The sequence below is a fragment of the Chiloscyllium plagiosum genome, chromosome 34 (genome assembly GCF_004010195.1).
Source record: "Chiloscyllium plagiosum isolate BGI_BamShark_2017 chromosome 34, ASM401019v2, whole genome shotgun sequence".
NCBI classification, from domain to species: domain Eukaryota; kingdom Metazoa; phylum Chordata; class Chondrichthyes; order Orectolobiformes; family Hemiscylliidae; genus Chiloscyllium; species Chiloscyllium plagiosum.
This window is the reverse complement of record NC_057743.1, coordinates 22543779-22567610: the sequence shown is the minus strand read 5'-3', so window position 1 is coordinate 22567610 and position 23832 is coordinate 22543779. Positions and strand designations below refer to the sequence as shown.

The 23832-nt window shown below is 39.1% G+C and overlaps 1 protein-coding gene across 2 annotated transcripts in view; it reads left to right on the top strand.

Annotated features, from left to right (window-relative positions):
- The window catches only part of aldh4a1 (aldehyde dehydrogenase 4 family, member A1), a 47027-nt gene extending 23700 nt beyond the window's left edge, over positions 1-23327 (top strand). For both annotated transcript variants that reach the window (XM_043675840.1, XM_043675841.1), the window contains 7 exons: positions 3138-3211; positions 6062-6258; positions 16808-16855; positions 16984-17136; positions 18136-18257; positions 21051-21169; positions 22118-23327. In XM_043675840.1, coding sequence (XP_043531775.1) covers positions 3138-3211; positions 6062-6258; positions 16808-16855; positions 16984-17136; positions 18136-18257; positions 21051-21169; positions 22118-22230 — 826 coding nt within the window. In that variant the 3' untranslated portion in view covers positions 22231-23327. The remainder of the gene's footprint in view (positions 1-3137; positions 3212-6061; positions 6259-16807; positions 16856-16983; positions 17137-18135; positions 18258-21050; positions 21170-22117) is intronic.
- The last annotated feature ends 505 nt before the right edge of the window (positions 23328-23832 follow it).

The following is a 23832-nucleotide window of genomic DNA, read 5'->3' as shown; positions in this document are numbered from 1 at the left end:
AAATAGATCATTTCCTCAATAATTAACAACACTCCACTAAATTTAAAACCACAATGTAAGAAGAAAGAAATAATTACCTGGACACTGCATTATAGATACACGAGGCATGTGTTAACAAAAATTACTTTTTCAAAGATAGCCAGCATACATTTTGCACAAAAAGATGTCATAGTAAACATACCTGAAGACTGGTGAGGTCACAGCTGATATAATTCTATAAAGAAAGTAGAATAATTTTCACTTCGCAGTTACAACTCCTTATTGTCTCTCAGCTCTCAATTTCAGATTTAAATATAACAATTAACAGTATCCGTTACATTTTTAAGTATGGTAGCTCCTGACCTTGTGTAAACTTTACCTAGAGATTTTACGTTAATCTGTATGGAATTCATTACCTCAGTAATTTAAAGTTTTCTTGGATTCTAGTTAGATAAGTTTTCCTTTATTGACACGTTTAGAACTATTCTCTTTCCTTTTGTGCACTCTCTCTTTCCTCACCTCTTGCAGCTCCTTAACCCCCACACCCCTCTTACAGCTTCCCTCTGGTCCCTTTGCAACCTCCCTCTTCATTCCATCCCCTCAGTGTTTGAAGCTTCATTCTTCCCCTAGGAGTGCACTGCAGCCGCCACTTCTCCCCACACCCTCATAGCTCTTGCTGCCTCCTTTTTTCTCCCCTCTTTTATCCTTCTTCCCTTCCATTTCTCCCCTTGTTAGATCCTCATTCCATTTCTCCCTCCCACAAAAAAATAGCTACCTCGTTCCTTCACAAGCCCTCTTACAAGTTTAGCCCTACATGGTAGATAGGACTCCCTGATCTGGCAAAAGACCCTTGACAAGCAAAAGAGTTGTCGTCCCATCCTCAGCAAAAGTTGGCACCTAGCTCCCTATCCTGGACTCACCTTTGACCGATGCTTCCCTGGTGATTCCCTCACTGTCAGCACTTACTTTCCTAATTGCTGGATATTTCTCCAATCACGAGCTAGGTTCCCCCCCCTCCAACCAATTTGCTCCTGATATGGTCACTTTCTAGAGAGAACCTGTGTGTGATTGGAGGAGCAACTCCTTTCCACTTCCTCCCTTCTACTTATAATGATGACTTTTCTCCAGTTGGTCATCTCGGTGAGTGGATTCTCCTGGGTGTTTTGACAGTCTTAATGGACAGATCTGCCTGCAACCCACATGTGTTTTGAGTGTTAGTATGCACATCAGTGAAAGAATAAATGTGACATTTGGGGTCGCTCCTTGTAGGAGGCAGTAACAAGCACTGGAATTTCCTCCATATATGAAAAAATGAGAAGCTGAGAAGGAATCTCCAAGCTTAGTCATGAGATAATGAAGCCTTTGACCAACAGCAGGAAAGCACAAAGTTACGAGTGGTCATTTAGAGAGGTTGAAAAGTCACCCAGAGGTGAGAAATTAAAAGGTGGTTTGTATTGGTGGTGAAATGGGAGATAAGAAAGAAGGTTCCAAAGATAAACAGGTGGAGGTAATGAGCTTTGGTCTGGAATGGCAGCCAGAAAGAGAGAGACCACAGATTTGGGCTACCACAATGGTGTGTGATTTGGAGATTTTAAGACATTTTATGATCCTGTCATGAAGAATTTGGAAAAAATTCTCCTTCATATTAGATTATAGAAAGATATATAAAGCACTTGCACTCTAATTTCTCATTTATTTTAACTATTTCAAGTGAGCTAAGTATGTGATCAAATTAGCAAATACTTCTGAGTTTGTAGCATTTCTTGTCTAATAAATTAAGGGAATGTTATAGGGAGTGAAGTGAAATAAATAACTGGAGAAAAGAAGAAACCTCTTGCAAAATAACTCCACTGCGAAAGATCAACAATCAGAACCATAAATCAATAGTCAGGCAATCCTAAGGTATACAATGGATAGAGTAAGGATGGAATTCTTTTTAATAAGTAGAGAGATTGAAACTTACTTTAAGGCATTTGATAAAGCCCAGCTAAGCAATATTAAAATGGAGGGACTGCAATCCAGTGCAAATCAGCATGAACAAGAGTAATCAATAGGTGTAACTTGTTACAGGTACAGATTATAAGGAGATTTTGCTGAAAGTTAGAGTGTAGCGAATGGGAGGTCAACAGTAGTCCAAAATTTCATTGAGTATGAAGGCAGAAAGAGGTAACAATTAGGGTTTTAGCAACAGATGAGTTGAGATGGGGAGAATATGGAATTCAAAACTTGACTGTGCATTGAGGAAATTCTGGAGTTTGCTATTTGTTTAATTCATTCTATTTAAGGTTAAATAGCAATTTGAAAGCAGAGCTAGCTGCAACAAAGATCTATGCAGCTTGTGCTAATGTGCAAATTTGAAGTACCTCAACATTTGGGTGCTGTATTTGCATGTTTACAAGTTTGCATGGATAATTTTCATTGAAATTTATACCAGCAGGTCTCAAATGTTTGAGGAAGGTTTATGGTTGTAGGAATTCGCTTTCAAATTTTCAGCAAAGAATTGACAGCACGGACTGAATTGTCATCTGTGCTGTTTTTAAAAAAAAATTCAGAGAGATGTAATTCGATTTACTTAAAACAGAGGGAGGCCATTGTGCTACCCCTCTGGTGGAGTGCTTTAATTAATCTCACTCTCCTGCTCTTCATACCATATTATTTCTTCAAGTATTGAATTCTCACTTCAAAATTAATATCGATATGATTTCACCATGCTTTCATGTATGTTCCAAATCATATCAATTCAGTGTCTAAGAAAAGAAAATTCTCATATCCCGTAGTTCCTCTGTCAAACATATTACATTTGTTTCCTCAGGTTACTGACCATTCTGTCACTGAAATGGGAAATAATGAGAAACTTTCAAGAATTATTAACATTTTGAACACCTGTATCAAATCTTGACCACTTCTGTAAGAGTTTTTAAGATTGATTTTAAGATTATTTACAGAGAGCGAATGATTTGTGATGAATTGAAAATTGTTTGTAACAAAAAGAGAAATTCTGGAAAATCTCAGCAGGCCTGCAGCATCTGTGGAGAGAAATCAGAGTTAATGTTTCAGGTCCAGTGACCCTTCCTCAGAAAATTATTTGTTACCTCTTAAAAATATTGTGAAAGCTTGAAAGGTACATGCATGTCAATTAGCTATTTGTCCTTCTCCAGAACATTTAAACATCTTTGGAAGCTGGTGTCTAAGAAACTGGACAAATACCGGACTTTTCCTCGCCTCTCTGGAGGTAGGAATATTTTGATGTAACTCAAATGAACCCTGTTTTGGGAGGAAATATGAGGATAGATAATGCAAAATAAAATAAAGGTTACAGTTTTAAAACAGACGTAGGAGCAGTTAAACCTGAGGGCCCATGTGCACCACTTGTTGAAGGTGGCATAGCAGATTAAGAAAGTTACAAATATCATGTTGAACATGGACTTCTTAAGTAGAAAAGGAAGTTATGTTGAACCTTACAAACCAATGATTTGTGTTCATTGGAACTATTACATCCAATTCTGGCCACCCATACTTTTGAAAGGGCGTGATGGCAGAAAAAGCTTTCCCAAAAGAATATTCCCAAGAATAAGGGATTTAATTTATGTAATAGATTGGGGAAATTGGAGACATGGTTTCGTAGATATTTGATATAAAGATGTTCAAACTCGTAGTCCAAACAGAGTAAATAGGGAAAAAAGTTTTGTAAGACTGGAAGAGTCAAGAGCTTGGGAACAATTCTTTTGGGGTCAATGACAAAAGGGCTAAAGGCAAATGAGGAAAATTATTCAGTAAATGGTTAAGATCTGGAATGCATTGCCAGAAGTGTAGTGCAGACAGACAAGGCCATCAAAAGAATATTGAATAATTAACTGAGGCGAGAAAATGTTCAAGACTAGCAGAAAAAAAGAGTAAAGTAAGACGAGCTGAGTTGCTCTTCCATGTGGATACAGGTCAAATTGTTGCCTTATGTGCTATAACTATTCTGTGGTTCTGTAATAATCTTTGTAATTTACAGTATTTTTGTGTCATCCACAAGCTAAATATTTACACAGAACGTAACTTCTTGGTGTTTCTGAAGTCCTTGTTGCAGTTTCAAGTTTGCTTTTAATCCCAAAATAAGTATTGGATATTGAACTTCAAATCAGCACTGACAACAGGAGAACTCTTTTCCAAACTAGATTTATTACAGAGAACTTTATTTTCATGTACATGTTCATTTGAATAATGTAGCAGGATAGTAGTTTGTTGGACTTAATTGCTGCAAGCCATCTGAAGTGTACTTCTTTTTGCACTACATTAGATATCCCTTAGCAGTATACAAGAATAATAATTACCAAAAATCCACAGCCCATTATTGATGTACTGTTTTTGTACAAAGGCAAATGGTTAAGAGCCCAAAATATTTTGAACAATGAATTGAGAAGGCAAAACTAACATCACAGGAAGCATGAATTCTGTAAGCTTTCTATATGCTGTGAGTAACAAAATATTGCTAAGATCCTAGTACTTAAAACAAAACATCAAGAACCTCCACTGCTTTGGACTAAAACCTTGACCTTTTTTTTCCCTACTGCAGCTCCATGGTTTTTTTCTAGCTTGCACTGATTGATGCAAATAAATAGCACTGTCAAAATTTTAAAACTGGAACTACAAGATCTCTGTGATCCATCACACTGCTAGATCTTTTGCCCTAGTTGTGCCTGCCCTGCATATTTTCTCCCTTCAGTTAATTATTCAATGTCGTTTTGACGGCATTAATTAAATCTGTCTCCAACACACTTACTAGCAATCCATTAACCTTTGGCTGCTGCTGACTCACATTTTCAGGTCTCCAAAGTAACCGCATATAAACAACAAAGAAAATTACAGCACAGGAACAAGACCCTTCGGTCCCCCTAGCCTGCGCCGATCCAAATTCTCTATCTAAACCTGTCGCCTATTTTCTAAGGATCTGGATCCCTCTGTTCCCTAACGATTCATGTATCTGAATAGATACAGCTTAAATGATGCTTTCGTGCCTGCCTCTATCACCTCCACCGGCAATGCGTCCCAGGCACCCACCACCCTTTGCGTAAAGAGTTTTGCACGCATATCTCCCTTAAACTTTTCCCCTCTCACCTTTGAACTCATGACCTCTAGTAATTGAATCCCCCCCACTGGGGAAAAAAATCTTTTTGCATTCACCCTGTCTATACTTCTCATGATTTTGTAGACCTTAATGAGGTCCCTCCTCAACCTCCATTCTTGTATTAAAAATGTTCCTAAGCTACTCAACTTCTCTTCATAGCTCGCACCCTTCATACAGGCAACTTCCTGGTGAACCTCCTCTGCACCCTCTCCAAAGCATTCACGTTCTTTTGGTAATGTGGCGACCAGAACTATACGCAGTATTCCAAATGTGGCCGAACCAAATGTGACATGGTTACAACTGTAACATGACCTGCGAACTCCTGTACTCAGTACCCAGTCCAATGAAGGAAAGCATGCCGTATGCCTTCTTGACCACTCTATGGAGTTGCATTGCCACCTTGAAGGTACAATGGATCTGAACACCCAGATCTCTCTGTATATCAATTTTCCCCAGGACTTTTCCATTTACCATCTAGTTTGCTCTTGAATTGGATGTTCCAAAATGCGTCACCTCGCATTTGCCTGGATTGAGCGCCTCTGCCATTTTTCTGCCCAACTCTCCAATCTATCTATATTCTGCTGCATTCTCAGACAGTCCCCTTCCCTATCTAAGCTACTCCACCAATCTTAGTGTCATCTGCAAACTTGCTAATCAGACCCCTAAACCTTCCTCTAGATCATTTATGTGTATCAGAAACAACCGTGGTCCCAACATGGATCCCTGTGGAACACCACTGGTCACAGTTCTCCGTTTTGAGAAACCCCCTTCCACTACTACTATCTGTCTCCTGCTGCCCAGCTAGTTCTTTATCCATCCATCCAAATCACCCTGGACCCTGTGTGACTTCACTTTTTCCATCATCCTACCATGGGGAACCTTATCAAATGCCTTACTGAAGTCCATGTATGTGACATCTACAGCCCTTCCCTCATTAATCAACTCTAAGGATAATTTTTATATTTGCAGAATGTGGTGGTAAGAACTTTCACTTTGTGCACAAATCAGCTGATATTGGCAGTGTGGTAAATGGTACCATTCGTTCTGCCTTTGAGTATGGAGGGCAAAAATGTTCAGCCTGTTCAAGAATGTATGTTCCTGATTCATTGTGGCCTGAAATTAAAAAGAATCTCCTGGAGGAGCAGAAGAAAATTAAAGTGGGAAATGTAAGTAAGACAGAATTCAAACCACTTGTTCTGACTTTTTTTTTTCTTTTTATTGAGGATCCCAGGTGAAATGCCAGGGTCCATAAGGCAGGATAACACCAAAGCTGAAGATAGTAATATGTGGTAAATCAAGAAGAGTGATTAGGTGAACTAAGTTTGTGCTTAAGCCTGTGGATTGAAGATGATGTGACAAAGTTGGGTTTAATGGCTTTTATGTACCTTGAATATGAAACACAAACTGTAGTGAGAAACTATGTCATACCCTAAATTGATGCTGATAATATGCTTTTGATTATTTCTAAGGCTACAGGATTGAAAGAGGTAGCACTTTTAGCATTTCATAATCAATATCATTGTTTGCACATCATTCCACACTGTCTATAAAACCTTCCCTACACAATATTCCATCTCTAGACTGCTGTGAATTCCATCCTCTTTCCCCATGTACACTGGCTGAATGCCAAGATTTAAGCCATCATACCTATGACCTCTGGAATTCTTTTCCAGAATTTCTCTATTCAGTTGTCTGCCTCCATTCTTCAAAGACTTCTTGCTTCAAAAGTTAGCTGTAAGGTCACCTTCCTTCATTTTCCCTGTTCTCTCTCTTGTTTATCAGCCTCCTTGTGAGATTCCTTGCATGTTTGTCTTTATTATTGGAATTTTAGGAATGCAAGTGGTAATTTTTCTGTAAAGGTTTGCTGATCATTTCTGGATACTGGAATGTCTTGCAGTGTTCATAAGATTTATTATAGTAAAGTCGTCTAAAATGTGCGCAATCATCTCCAATACTATGAAGAAAACAGAAAGCAAGAATCTTTGAGTGTAGCAGCCACTTACTTGCAAGGTAAATAAAATAATACTTGAAGCAGTGTCAACTTATTTATTATCAAACATGTGAATTCACGGAGAGAGACTGGATCTCTTCATTTTAATTGCCTAAATACCAAAACAGAAAACTAGCAAAGACTTAAATTCTTGACAAAGGTGAGGGCCTGATAATATTTGTAAACAAGGAGATATACTGAAAGTTCAATGGTACATAGGCACAAATTCAGGTACAGGGATATCCGAAATCGCTTCAGGTTTTTTTTTTATACAGCAAAAAAATCCTGAAGAACAAATATGTATGTTTAACAAATAACAGATTCAAAACTTGCTGAAAAAATGATGGAAACTAAAAGTGAGAGGTTTACTCTCCCTAAGCGATCTGGGATATCCTACAAATTTTAATCATAACACTACTCTTTTTTTTTTGGTGTGGTGGTTTTTCCTGACACTTTGGTGTCTATAGGGAATGCATTTTCCACCAAATCTACTAGCGCAAATACTAATATCTTCCTGGAAAAGTTTTTTTTATTACATAAAATACAAAAAAAAAACCAGGTCTTGGAGACATTGACTTCAATAAACTTTCCAATTATCCTGTCTTATTCCCATACTACCCCAATAATGTTGCAGCATTACATGAACTATTTTGAATAAAAACCGTATTTTGAAGTAGCTTCAGAGGGAAGTAGGTATTGTCAAAGTAGCACTGTGGAACTGACATTTGCTGAAGGGTTGTACCCAAACATTAACCTGCCTTTCCTCTTTTAGACCTAAATATTTCAAATATTTTCTAATGTAAGGCTATAAATTACTGTTGATGATAATAGCAAACAGATACTTAACATTCCTGCATATCATTCCTCCATCCAATTTTTTTTTTGAAAGCATGCAGTTAACCTGATTTAAAGTGAGTGGAAGAATGCATTACATTAAAATAACTGACATAGGAATGCAATATGAATACACTGAACATTGGTGTGTTCCAGGCACCAGCAGTAATTATTGATCTAGGCTGATATGACTTTTTTAATTTTTCAATGGAAGTAACAACTTTCAAGTAGAAATATATTTCAATAATTAAAAACCAAAATCACAAATGTATATGTTGTACCATGTACATTTTTATTTTGTTTTTCCCCTGTATTCTTTCTTGGGTTGTGGGTGTTACGGGCAAATTATTGATTACCCATCCATAACTGCCCTTGAGTCTAATAGCTTGCTTGGCTATGTCGCAAGGCAGTGAAGTGTCCACACTTTGCAGTGCATCTGGAGTATAGGCCAGACCTGGAAACAGAAGTAGATTTCCTTCCCTAAAAGACATTGGTGCACCAGATGGGCTTTTACAATAACCAGCAGTAGTTACATGTTCACAATTACTGAAATCAGCTTTTATATTCCTATTTTACTAACTAAATTTAAATTGTCATGGTATGATTTTAACTTATGTCACCAGGGTAATAGCCTCGGCCTCTGGGTTACTAGTCCCATGATGTTACTCCTGCTTTACTGATGTGCTCTTGGATGAACCTGATTGCAGTTAGGGCTCTCCAGCACACACACACACACACATTTCCCAGCTACAACACAGTAACAAGTATTCTTTATGAGTATGTAATCCAAATGAAAACCAATCCAAAGATCCTAGCTGACCAGCTTCAGGGCAGTAAACTCCAATACAATTCTAAATATGGGGCTATCAGTGTCATCCTGTAAGTTAAACAAAGTTGATTACCATTTCCATTACAATTTCAATCTCTGTTATTTCCAATTACTACATATGCAATTGTCAAAAAGTGCAAATATAGCCAGATAATATATTTATGCCAGGAGCAACTTCCCCTGACTCAAAGCTTTCTATTGCTTGTCCTGAAGAAGATGAATCTTCATATGAGACAGCTTTTCAACAAATTCCACTAAATTCCTTTGAAAACACACAAATAGTTTAATTTCAAGGACAAAACCTAATGCTCTGAATTTAATTTTCAAAATGAACTAAGGATTTAATTCATGTTAGTTCTCAGGCCTCATTTAAATGTAGTTGATTCTCTCCCAGCATCAGTGATGTGAAATCACTTGACAGGATTTGGGAAGCTGGAATGTTGTCCTTCAGGATTGGACCTGTAGGTAGGTCAGGGACGTGATTACAGAATGGCATTTTGGGGCTGAGGAATCTGGAGAAGGGAAAGCCTCTGATTTTAAAATTAAAAGTCACTGTTCTAGATCTTCTGAGCATGCAGTTCCTTGGTACTGGGGTTCACTAGTGAAACCAGATCCAAAACAAAATCTTGTCTTACACAATTAAAATAGCTTTTGAATCTACATCATCACACCTTGATTATTGCATCCCAACCAAAATGTAGCTAGAGGTTTGTGAGAAAATGGCAAATAAGCTTCTGCCATGATCTCAGCTGCTGCCAACTTTGATGTCATTGGATATGGTGGGCATAGTCCCAACAGGTTTATGTCCGTGTTTAGGTAACACACAGCCTCCTCCCATCTCTTTGTATCTAACTCCACCGATCATATTCATTCATTTCTTTGTCCCCTTGTGTTTATTTAGCTTCCACTTGAATATGTCAATACAGTTAATTTCCACGTCACTCCCTGTAGTAGCAAGTCTGTCTCCCTGGGTAAAGCCATTTCTCCAAAATTTTCTTTTGTATTTATTAATGACTTGCATCTGTTGCCCAGGTCCTGGTCTTGTGTGGGGCATAAACACTGGCGAGAAGCAATTGGGCTGACTGGTCTGCTTCTGTGCTGAAATATTTTGCAATCCTTTTGTAATGAGGCCACAGTGGCCTAATGAATAAGGCCTCACAGCACCAGGGACCCCGGTTCGATTCCCGCCTCGGGCAACGGTGTGTGGAGTTTGCACATGTCTGCGTAGGTTTCTTCCAGGTGCTCCGGTTTCATCCCACAATCTAAAGATGTGCAGGTCAGGTGAACTGCCCATGCAAAATTTCCCATAATGTTAGGTGCATTTAGTCAGGGGTAAATATAGGGTAGCGGAATGGGTGTGGGTGGGTTACTCTTTGGAGAGTCGGTGTGGACTTGTTGGGCCGAAGGGCTTGTTTCCATACTCTAATCTAATCTAATTTATTCAGTTATTTCTCAAAAGATACAATACTTAAACCTAAGCCTCTGGCAAAGCTTTTCATGTTTAACAAATTGAAAGAATTTTCTCTGAATCTCTCTCCTCACTGATAATTTCAAAATGACCTTGCATCACTAATATGTAATTAGAGAAACATGGAAGATAGGAGGAGGCCATTCAGCTCTTCAAGCCTGCTTCGCCATTCATCACAACCATGGCTGATCATCCAACTCAGTAGTCTAATCCTGCTTTCTCCCCATAGCCTTTTGATTGCATTCGCCTCAAGTGCTATATCTAGTCGCATCTTGAATATGTTCAATGTTTTGACATCAACTACTTCCTGTGGTAATGAATTTCACAGGCTCACCACTCTTTGGGTGAAGAAATGTCTCCTCATCTCCATGCTAAATGGTCCACCTCAAATCCTCAGGCTATGACCCCTGGTTCTGGAAGCACTATTGGGAATATCCTCCCTGCACCTACCCTGTCAAGTCCAGTTAGAATTTTATACATCTCTTGAGATCTCCCTCCACATGACTGAATTCCAGCGACAACAATCCTAACATAGTCAATCTCTCCTTGTTTGTCAGTCCCTGAATCGACCTGGTAAACCTTTGCTGCACTTCCTCAAGAGCAAGAACATCCTTCCTCAGAAAAGGAGACCAAAACTGCATACGGTATTCTAGGCATAGCCTCACCAATGCCTTGTATAACTGCAACAACAACTGCAACTCTAAACCACTCGCAATGAAGACCGACGTGCCACTTGCCGTCTTTACCACCTGCTGCACCATGCTTACCTTCAATGACTGGTGCACAAGGACACCCAGGTTCTGTTGTACACTCCCCTCTCCCAGTTTACAGACATTCAGGGTTTTGCTTCCAAAGTGAATAACCTCGCATTTATCAAACTAACCTCTTTCTATTCATTCCATCACAGTTAATTTTTTAAAAATTAAAATCTTGATTTCTACAGTGCCTTTCAGGATTTTGGGATGACTGTTCAGTTTATAGCCAGTTAAGGATTTTACTAAGTACTCAATGTTGTCGTTTGAAAGTATATGTTCCACCAGGAGCCCACAGACAGCAGTGAGATGATTTTAATGTTGATTTAGGAATGATTTTGGCCCAGCACACTGGGGAAACCTTACTTTGTTCTCTGAAATAATTATGTGGAATCTTGTATGTACTGTATCCCTGATTTTTGTGGGCAAATCTCTGGAATAGGATTGAACCCATGACTTTTTGAATCAGAGCTAATAATGTTACCACCAAGCTGTAGTTGACAACTAAATCTCCTTTTAACCTTCTCTGCTCCAGCAGAAGTAATACTGCTGAATCAAGTCTGATAGGGATGCATAGAACACAGAACATAGAAAAGGGCAGCACAGAACAGGCCCTGCAGCCCATGATGTTGTGCCGAGGATTATTCCTAATCTAAAACAAAATAATCTAACCTGCGCATCCCTCAATCCACTGCTTTCCATGTGCGTGTCTAGCAGTCGTTAATGACTCTTCTTCCACCACCGCTGCTGGCAACTCATTCCATGCATTCACCTACCTCTGACATCTCCTCTATACCTTCCTCCTAATATCTTAAAACTATGACCCCTCGTGCCAGTCAATCCTGCGCTGGGGAAAAATCTCTGGCTATTGACTCTATCCATGCCCCTCATTATCTTGTATACCTCGATCAGGTCATCTCTCTTCCTCCTCCTCCTCCTCCTCTCCAGAGAGAAAAGTCAGAGCTTAGTCAACCTCTCTTCGTAAGACAAGCCCTCCAGTCCAGGCAGCATCCTAGTAAACCTTCTTTGCACCCTCTCCAAAGCCTCCGTATCTTTCCTATACTAGGGCGACCAGAACTGGAGACAATATTCCAAGTGTGGTCTCACAAGGGACTTGTAGAGCTGCAGCAAAACCTCGCAGCTCTTAAACTCAATTCCCCTGTTAATGAAAGCCAAAACACCATATGCTTTCTTAACAACCCTATTCACTTGGGTGGCAACTTTGAGGTGTCTATGCATTAAAACACCAAGATCCCTCTGTTCCTCCACACTGCCAAGAATCCTGTCTTTAATCCTATATTCAGCATTTGGGTTCAACCTTCCAAAATGCATCACTTTGCATTTATCCAGGTTGAACTCCATCTGGCACTTCTCAGCCCAGTTCTGCATCCTGTCTATGTCGCACTGCAGCCTGCAGTAGCCCTCGATACTAACAACGGCACCTCCAACCTTTGTGTCATCAGCAAATTTACTAATCTACCCCTCAACCTCTTCATCCAAGTTATTTATAAAAACTACAAAGGGCAGAGGCCGAAGAACAGAGCCCTGCGGGACACCACTGACCACCAGGCAGAATACTTTACATCTACAACCACTCTCTGCTTTCTGTCAGTCAACCAATTTTGAATCCAGACAGCCAAATCTCCCTGAATCGCATACCTCCTGAATTTATGAATGAGCCTACCATGGGGAACCTTATCAACTGCCTTGCTGAAGTCCACATACACTACATCCATTGCTCGACCTTCGTCGATCTGTCTTGTCACCTCAAAGAACTCAATAAGATTTGTGAGGCATGACCTGCCCCTCACAAAGCCACACTGACTGCCTTTAATCATGCTAAGCTTTTCCAAATAATCATAAATCCTATCCCTCAGAATTTTTTCCAAACCTTGCTGACCACAGACATAAGACTGACTGGTCTGTAAATACCAGGGATTTCCCTATTCGTCTTCTTGAAAAGAGGAACAACATTCACCTCCCTCCACTCCTCCGGTACAACTCCCCTGGAGAGGGAGGAAGGGAAGATTTTCGCCACCGGTTTAGCAATCTCCTTTCTTGGTTTCTGGAGCAACCTAGGATAAATCTGGTATGGCCCTGGGGACTTATCAATCTTCATGTTTGCCAAAATGTCCACCACATTAACTTCATCAATCTTAATCTGCTCAAGCCTGTTTTCCAGCTCCTCAAAAGTTCTCATTCACAATAAGGTCCCTTTCCTTAGTGAAAACTGAAGCAAAAAACTCATTTAGGGTTTCCCCTATCTGCTCAGACTCCACGCACAAGTTCCCTATGCTGTCCCTCACCAGCCCTACCTTCTCCCTGATCAGTCTCTTATTCCTCACATCTGAGTAAAATGCCTTTGGGTTCTCCCTTCTCCTTCCTGCCAAGCCTTTTTCGTGCCCCCTCCTGGCTCTCCTCTGTCCATTTCTGAGCTCCTTTCTAGTAAGCCTATAATCCTGTAAAGCTGTGTTAGATCCTTGCTTCCTCCATCTTATGTAAGCTGCCTTCTTACTTTTGATAAAAAGCTCCTCTGTTCTCGTCATCCAAGGTTCCTTAATCTTACCCCTTCTTATTGGTCTCAGAGGAACAAATTTGTGCATCACTCGCAACAACTGTTCCTTAAACAGTCTCCACATATCTGTGCCTTTCTGTGGAACAATTGCTCCCAATCTGTACTTCCCAATTGCTGTCTGATAGTATCATAATTTCCTTTTCCCCAGTTAATATCTTTCGTTGGTAACTGCTTCTTCCCCTCTCCAAGGCTATGGTAAATGTGAGGCAGTTGTGGTCACTGTCACCAAAGTGTTCTCCCACCGCAAGATCTGACACCTGTCCTGGCTCATTGCTGAGCAGCAAAATGGCCTCTCCTCTCATCGGAGAGTCTACATACTAAGTAAGGAAACCTCCTGAACACCCCTAACAAAAACTCCTCCATACAAACCATTTGCACTAAGGAGGTTCCAGTCAATATTGGGAAAGTTGAAGTCATCCATAAAAACAACCCTGCTACATCTGCATTTTTCCAAGATCTGCCAGCCTATGAGTTCTTCAATCTCCCTATTGTACTTGGGGGTCTGTAGAAACCCCCCAATGAGGTGGCTGCTCGCTTGCTGTTCCTAACTTCGATCCACACTAACTCAGTAGACAAACCTTCCTTGACAACCTTCATTTCCGTAGCCGTGATGCACTCTCTGATTAGCAATGCTACATCCCCTCCTCTTTTTCCACCCTCCCTGTTCTTTTTAAATGTTCCAAACCATGGAATCTCTAGCAACCATTTCTGCCCCTGTGAAACCCGCGTCTCCGTTATAGATTAGATTACTTACAGATTACTTACAGATTACTTACAGTGTGGAAACAGGCCCATCGGCCCAACAAGTCCACACCGACCCGCCGAAGCGAAACCCATGGCCACAACATCATAGTCCCAAGTACTGATCCATGCTCTAAGTTCATCATTCTTATTTCTGACCCTCCTTGCGTTAAAACAGACACACTTTAACCGATACCTTTGTTTTATCTTGTGAAAAACCTTCCTGATAGATTCATTACATTCTGTCACTGCCCCATCTACAACTACCCCACTCTTAGATATGTAGCTCTGGTCCCCACCCCCTTGCCAAACTAATTTAAACCCTCCCGAACCACATGAGTAAATCTCCACGCAGGATATTTATGCCCTTCCAGTTCAGGTGCAACCCGTCCTTCATGTACAGGTCCCACCTTCCCTCGAAGGCATCCTAATGATCTAAGTATCTGAAGCCCTCCCTCCTGCACCAGCCTCGCAGCCATGTGTTAAGCTGATCTCACTGACTGTTCCTAACCTCACTGTCTCATGGCACCAGTAGCAAACCTGAGATCACTACTCTACTCGTCCTGCTCTTCAGCTTCCAACCTAGCTCTCTGTAGTCACTTTTCAGATCCTCCGTCCCTTTCCTGGCTATATCATTGGTGCCAATATGTACCATGATGTATTTAAGATAAAACTAGGTAAACACAAAGAGAGAAAGAGTAAGACCATAAGAAATAGGAACAGAAGTAGGCCATTTGGCCCCTTGAGCTGCATCACCATTCAGGAGTGTCATGGCTGATCTGATATACCTCACATCCACTTTCTTGCATTTTTCTGTAACCTTTCATTCCCCTACTGATCAAGAATCTATCTCTGTATCTCAGCCTTAAACATACACAAGGGCTCTGCACCCACAGCTCTACAGCTAGGAGTTCCAAAGTCACTCAGCCCTCTGAAAGAAGAAATTCCTCCTCATCGATGGCCGAAGGGCCTGTTCTGAGTTGTATTGTTCTATGTTCTATCTCAGTCTTAGATTGGTGCTTTTTTATCCTGAGGCTGTGCCCTCTGGTCGTATACACACTCAAACTGGTAAGCATCGTCTCAGCATTTACTTTGTCAAACCTCTTAAGAATGCCAAATGTTTCAGTTAAATCACCTCACTTTCTTCTAAATTCCAATGAGTAGCCCCAAATTGCTCATAAGCCCTCCTCCTCCCCCGCCCAACCATACTGGGTACCATCCTGGTGAACCTATTCCAAATTGCCTCCAATTAAATAATGTCTTTCCTTTAAATAATGGGACCAAAACTGCTCCCATTACTTTGGATGGGGTCTTACCGGCACCTTGTACACTTGCACTAAGAGCTCCCTGCTCTTACTCTCAGAACCTGCATTTGTAGAGTCATAGAGCTGTACAGCACGGAAATAGACCCTTCAGTCCAACTCATCCATGTCAACCAGATATCCTAAATTAATCTACTCTTGTAATAAGAGCCGACATTCTAATTTTTCTTTTAACTTAACCTATTTTTTTTCTAATCATGTTAAGAGCAGGTGGGTCTTGAACCTGGGTCGCTTGATCCATGGGTAGGGACGCTACCACTATGCCACAAGAGTCCCCTTTGCCAACATTCCTGGTTTTCCTGATTACCCGCTGTATCTGTGCTCGCTTTCTATGTTTCATGCATAAGAACCCCAAGTCCTTTTGTGTTGCAGTTTTTCTCTTTTGTTTGTAAAATGAACAACTTCATATATTCCCACACTCTATTCCATTTGCCAACTTTTTGCCCATTTTCTTAACCTTTCAATGTCTGTGTAAACTGTTTATATCCCCCTTCCAACTTGCCTTTCCACATAGTAAAAGAATGTGCAAATGTAATTAGGTAAAGTGAGGTGATAGAACTCTCATATGAATCACAAAAGCTTGCATGCACCTGCTGAACCAAATTTCTTGCTGTGCTGTTGAGGTACCCCAAACACTGCCTCTGGCTTCTTGTGAATCCCCATTCACCCATCCATGCCTACAGCCTCTGTGATGCACTTGGGACTTTTTTTTACGTTAAAGACACTATACAAATACAAGCTGTAGTCTTAGTGACAGCATGTACTGCTTAATTTATGTAAAGCAATTTATGTAAAACATTTCCAATGCACTGATGTGGCATTCCCAAAGCCCGCATTAGTAATTTTGCGATCTTTCTGTTTAACATTGACATTGCTAGGAATGACATTGAGATTGCAAAAAAAAACAAAATTTAAAATTTTGAATGCTTTATAGGTGGGAAATAGACAATTGGTCTTAATTAGGTCTAATCACAGACTGCTGGGACAAGTGAAGAGTCATGATCTAATTTGCTCCCAAAATCCCTAAGTTGCTTAAACCATGTACAGTATAGAAATGTGTAAAATTATTCTTTGCAGTCTGCAGATTTCTGGATTGTGTTGAAATGTATGGTTTTTGCATAAGATGTGAATTGTAAATTGTCTATTGAGTCAAAGTTGCATTGTAATGCTAATTTGTATTCTGATAATGTTTTATCTCTTATAGCCAGTGGATGACTTTGAAACATTCTTTTCAGCAGTTATTGATAACAAGGTAAAAACTTTTAGGCATGCAATGTGCCTTATTCTTAGTAATTTAGAGAAGATTTCACCAGTCATATTTTTGTCCTGTGTGTTACTGCAAAATAATTCTTTTTTTCTAATAATAAATTTCTTCCTCAGTCCTTTGCTCGGATAAAGAAATGGATTGAGCATGCTCAGTCCTCCCCAAATCTAACAATAATTTCGGGTGGAAAATATGACGACAAAATTGGTTATTTTGTGGAGCCATCAATTATAGAGACAAAGGATCCTCAGGATCCCATAATGAAAGAGGTAAGATTGTCATCTGCCACAGAATTCTTGCCAGTTAATGAGGAAATATCTCATTTTTAAAAGGAAGTCAAATAGATGACATTATAGAGCCTCTCTAATTTGATCTAAGTGAGAAGCCCCATGGACCTGTGTCCATATGTTGTTGTAATATGCTCAAGTGCAATATGTTCATATTGAACATACTTTAGACTTATCAACATTTGCTCAAGAAACATTTGCACAAATATGCCAGAAGAGAAAATTCCTTTTTATTCAGGTACTGAGAATATCTGCAGTCTCCCTGCTTATTGTCCCATGTGAATTGTGAATTAAAATTGTTTTGGATGCAGTATTGCCTGTCACTGGTAGGATGGGTGTGGTTTATTTACAGTTCTGTAAAACCCATGAGTTTTGATAATAACAGTGGGCAAGAGCAGAGTTATTGCCTCCACAGTTGTGCAGCACTGCTGCTTTCCAATGTTTTAATTCCCAGTGTTTGCAGACAAGGGCCAGCCTCATTAATATTCAAATATCAATTCACCATGATGTCATTTGAACCCAGTGCCAATTTATTCCATGTTGAATCTTGCATGGTACAAAGAAAAGCTGCAAGTTATTATTTCCTTGTGGAGGAACTGCACTTCCTCTGCCAACACACTTATTGCTCTTTTGTTTCCCCTTTCCTGCACCCATATCAATCACGTGGCTACTGCAAATAGCTCCCTCATCTTCTGAATTGTGGTTACTGATTGTTCGGAACAGGATTCTAGACAACCAGTCTCCTCTTCAGTTCTGTTGTGCTCGGACAGGAGTCTTGTTTTAAGCTATGCTGATACGACCAAGGGAGGTATGAGGGTGGGGAGGTAGTGGTGGTGATGACTGAAATCTCTGTGACCTCTTACCAGTAGACTGTACCAGCTGTCATGCCTCTGCACAGTCCAACTTTAAAATGGATCTCGTGTTTCTGCTGCTGTGTAATTATCTGGAAGAGCGTAACTGTGAAATATGATTTACTTTCAGGAAATCTTTGGACCAATCGTGACTGTGTATGTTTACCCTGAAACCGAATACCAGGAGATTCTCCACTTGATTGATACAAGCACCCCTTATGGTCTCACTGGCTCTGTTTTCGCACAGGATAAGTATGTTTTTTGTTAGTTTGGGGACGCTTTTGACTGAAACTTTGATAAGTGGTACTAAGTGCTTCGTGCAATATATAGAGTAGCCTGTGCCAGTCTCAGTTGTTTAAAAATAAGTTTTTAGAATCACCAGTAAAAGTGTTTCTAAATAAAAAAAATCAATATGTATGATTTAAAATGCATCCATTGTATTTCAGCCATTATACCTTTCAAACATCAGAAAGAAAAAGAAAGCCAGTCATTTATTGCAAGTTTCCCTGACCTGAAGATCTTCCTGGAATGATGAATGGTGTCTCAGATTTGGTGGCTCTTCCCATAAGTGCTGCCCGAGCACAGTGAGATCAGTGATTCAAGTGTCCCATTGCAGCGCACCCCTGGCTCAGTGAGATCACTGGCAAAGTGCTGCAGGGGGCTGATGTATTGGGAATTGGGCTTGTTGGTATTAATACTGACTGAATTAAACATAGTCCACTTGACCCACTTCAATCTCCGATTTATTTCCACTGCTGCATTCTTCGTCATTGGACTAGAAACAAACTGATCAATTTCTCCAGCTCACATTTCACAATTTCTGCCCGCCTTACAGTTTTTTCTGAATCTGTATCACAGTGATTGCTGGCTGCCTTTTAGCATCAGTCAGGACTGATTTCTGGGATAGCAGGACTGACATACAGGGAGAGACTGAATTGGCTAAGACTGTTCACTGGTATTTAGAAAAATTCGGTGTGTGGGGGATATCTTATTGAACTTATAAAATTCTAATAGAATTAAACAGGGTAGATGCAGGAAGAACATTCTTGACCGGGGAGTCCCAATCCAGGGCTCACAGCCTTAAGGATTAGGGGCAGGCTTTTTAGGTCAGAGATGAGAAATTCCTTCATCTAGAGAGTGATGAGCATGTGGAATGCTCTGCAACAGGTATCAGTGGAGTCCAGAACATTGAATATTTTACAGAAGGCAATAAATATACCTGTTAGGGCTGAAGGGATCAAAGCATATGGGTAGAAAGCGGGAACAGGGTACTGAGTTGCATGATCAGCCATGATCATATTGAATGCCAGCACACACTGAAAGGGCTGAATGGTCCATTGATGGTCCATTGATGCTCCAATGTTCTGTGTTTCTAAATTATTCCTTTTACTCTTCCTGGTATTTGCTCTTCCATTTCCTTTTTGGACATTGATGGCCTATACTTTACATCTGGCAGTGAATAACACTTATACTGTTTCTTGTCTCTAACCAAATAGAAATCATCATTGAGTTCTCAAGTGCATTTACCTTTCCAGGTCTGTAACCACGTGTTTCCCTTATTTGTTTCTCCATGTCTGAAATGATACTGGAATCTAGACTGCAAAATGGTTAAGTGAATTGTCCTGAACACTAGTATGTGGGAGAGGGATTCTGAGCATTTTGCAGTTAATTAGGTATATCATAATTCAAGCTGCTTCTTCAAGATGTGGAGAAGCCCATGTTGGACTGGGGTGAACAAAGTTAAAAATCACACAACACTAGGTTGTAGTCCAAAAGATTTATTTGGAAGCACTAGCTTTCGGAGCTCTGCTCCTTCATCAGGTAGCTGTGGAGCAGAACCATAAGATACAGAATTTATAGCAAAAGATTACAGTCTCATGCAGCTGAAATGATATATTGAATAAATCTAGATTGCTGTTAACCTTTCATCTTGGTTCATTAATATGTAAATCCCAGAACTACTTTTAAGTCACATTCTCGAGGTAATTTAAGGTTTTGTATTTAAAAAAAGTGACATCTCAGCTCAGACAATGCGTTAAAGGAGTGAGGTTATAGTTTGTCTGTATCCCAGTCTTGAGTCTATTCCCAAAGTAGGAATTTATAAAATATTATATATGGATTGACTGCCTGCATGGACGGCCTGCAGACCGAGTGCTTTTTGAGCAAAATAGAAAGTATTTGCAAATACAAATTCACCCCATAGACTTATATGTGTGTGCCTGTGTGAGAGTATAAGGGTGTATGTGTATGAGGGTCCTGCTCCACAGCTACCTGAAGGAGCAGCACTCTGAAAGCTAGTGCTTCCAAATAAACCTTTTGGTGTTGTGTGATTTTTAACTTTGTCCTGCTTCTTCAAGACAGTTGGGAACATACAGTGACCAACTTGGAAATAAAGACAAATGCAAAAGAAGATAGCCAGTGCCAGTTCCTAAGGTGTCACACAGGTTTCCCTGTCGATGATCAGTAGAAAAGGAAAATTGGAGAAATTAAGTTTGGTGAAACCGTTGGTGACTAATTACAACTACAAAGAAGCAGTAATGGGATGCATGTACTTATTTGTCTTTCTGCTTGGCAGAAACCTATGAAAGAATCAGTGACATGTGGATGTTTTATTTAGAATTTTTTTCATTTGATAGAAATACTACCATTTAATAAATTCCAACATACTATTTATAATATTTGCATATTTCAAACATGGGTAATTCCGAATAGAGCAACTTGCAATTAATTTTGAATGTATGAACACTAAAGTTAAGCAACAAGACCATTCCATCTGAATTCCAGGATGTGTGTCATGCTATCGTGAGACTACTTATGGTGATATGATGTCAAGGCATAATAAATCTTAGATTCAGGAACTAACATACTTTGGAATATACTTACCATAACAGGCAATATCTTGTACCTTGTATATTATATACATCTGGCCCAATTTTAATTTGTAGCAACACACAATTGCCCAAATTTCAAATGAACACCTCTCTTTAAAAATGACTCTCCTTACATTGATTTTGTTTTTAAATTTTAAAACATTGCTTATTTCAGAAATGTTATAGCTGAGGCAAGTAAAATCCTACGGTATTCTGCTGGAAACTTCTACATCAATGACAAGTCAACTGGTTCTGTTGTGGCACAGCAGCCATTTGGAGGAGCTCGTATCTCTGGTAAGTGGATTGAGTTTGGAAGAGGCTTTTTGTTAATCATGTTATATTGAGTCGTATTTCTGTATAATTTTTCAGCCAGTGTCCATTTATTCCAAATTCCTTTCAAGTGTCACATTTATTTATCAAGATGTTCATTTATGGTTTTAAATTCTGTACAATGCTTTAAATATTAAGGAATGAATTTTCTGTTGTTGTTTGTCTCTTTTACATTGAATCATCTTAAGGTTGCCATCTTGAGTGCAAGTACATTTATCTCTTTATATTGCATCTGGCTTATTAGTTAAAGTTGAATTTAATATGAGGAATTTAATCTTTACATACTCAGAAAAATAAATTTAAATTCTTGCGTATTGTTTATTGGAAGGCTCTTTCCTGTGCCCATCTCATCCAGTGTAAAAAGTTAATACAGCAAACCTTTTATTAACTGGTACCTATAGGACCAGGAGTGTGCTGGTTGATCAAATATTCTGGACAATTGAGAGGTATGTATAATGACAGTAAACCCTCACAAAACACAGCTTCAAGACATCAACATTTCTCAAAACATCTAGGTAAAGGCATCAACCTCCTAAAGTCAATGTAAAAATTCCACAGTAAGTAATAGAAACATAATGCAGGAGGTACACACATCACTGTTTTTACAGCATAATAACTTGGAGATTGTGGTATTTGAGATATATAATTTTACCGGATTATCAAGAGTACTGTAATACTTGATCTTTAAAAACCACATCCAAAAAACTGCATAGGTCTAAAGACCCGTCTGCCATTGATTATTTGAAAAGTACATGTTTTAAGTTGTACAAATCAGATATTACAAGGAAAGCTGGAATAAAATTTTGCATTAGCATTACATGACCGTTACGAGTGTTTTGTAACTCTATCAATGCTTTGAAAACGGGAAGGATTTCTTGATAATTGAGTGGTTTCAATTTTCTTTTTTGCAAGGAACCAATGACAAGGCTGGAGGTCCCCATTATATCCTCCGTTGGACATCACCACAATCTGTAAAGGAGACTCACGTTCCCTTGACTAAATGGAGGTATCCTTATATGGATTAGATCTTTAAAAGCAGCAGTATCGTGCTCCAGTGAATATTTTTACAATGTAGTATTGTGAAGTTCTCACTTAAACGCTTACTGTTAAGCCATTAGCTTAAGATTATGTCCAGCCATCCATTTGGAAAATGCTCCTTCTGTCAACAGTTATATTTGAATGGGTTTAAAATTTAAATTCTCAAACATCTGCCTCAACATCAGTCAAAACAATGACTGGATTTTTCTGTAAAACTTTGAAGACTAAGTGAGGATAATTTTTGATAATTGTGTATGTAATTTTAATGACATCCTGTGCATTTTATCAGTGTATGGTTAAATAATGTCATTCAGTGTTGACCTAGCAGAATTTTATTGAGTATATTTCAACTGCAGATTAAATTTGATTTCAATGCTCAAACAAAAGGATACTTAACTAATGATTTTCAACAACCACAGTATTTTTTAATATGATTATCTAATTTTGTTTTAGTCTTATTTTTATGGTAATACTGTGAAAATTCACAAGCTGAAAATAATTCATTAATGTAAATCTGAACTCATCTTGCACTGTCGGAAGCACTAAATACACTTGCAATAATTGTAAGCATCCAGTTAATCACCAGAAATATTGAAATAATAGCAAAATACTGGAGCACAGCACTGGAGGAAAACTAGGAATTTACTGACTTCAGAATGTTTATTAATTATTTTTATCCTGTGGTGAATTGTTTTCAATTATACACTTTTTTTGATGAGTGTAATTTGGTGTCTATAGTTAAAATAAATCTTGTTGGTTTATGCTGCAACCAGTCCAGCAATGTCTGGAATCTAGGTAGGAACAATATGAGAACAATTTTAGAATTGTTTTAATGTGGGAAGCTCTGTTTGTGCCTTTATAAGCAATAACTAGAAGTTGTGCAGAAAAAAAATGCTAATATGGCCGAATGGTGACTCAAAAGTTAAATACAAGATGCAAATCTTCCACACTGAAGAATTCAGTTTGAAGAAACATCCAATATTTACCATATTTGTGAAAGAATGTGAAAATGATTGCATTTGGAATGGGATTATAACAACTGAGTTTTTTTGCTGAATAAAATTAAAGAATATCTGAAATCAAATATCCTGCTTTCTCTTGCATTTTTGCCTCTCCTCATTGAACCTATTTGAACTTTACTTTTCCAGATATGGAGTTTCCAAAAAATATAAAACTGCATAACCAATTGCCATGATGTGGAGATGCTGGTGTTGGACTGGGGTGGACAAAGTTAAAAATCACACAACACCAGGTTATAGCCCAACAGGTTTATTTGGAAGCACAAACTTTCAGAGCGTTGCTCCTTCAACAGTAGCTAGAGGGGCAGGATCATAAGTCACAGAATTTATCGTAAAAGATCAAAGTGTCATACAACTGATGCGAAGTACTGAACAAACCTAGATTGCTGTTAGTCACTTAGAATGGGGACCAGGTTTCGAGTATCAATATGTGAATCCCAGATCTTCTTTCCAGTCACAGTCATGAGATAATTTAAGGTTTTATAAAAAATCTGTAGGCAATCAGTCCATGTGATATTTTATAAATTCCTACTTTGGAAATAGAACCAATCTGACTCAAGGTTGGGATGC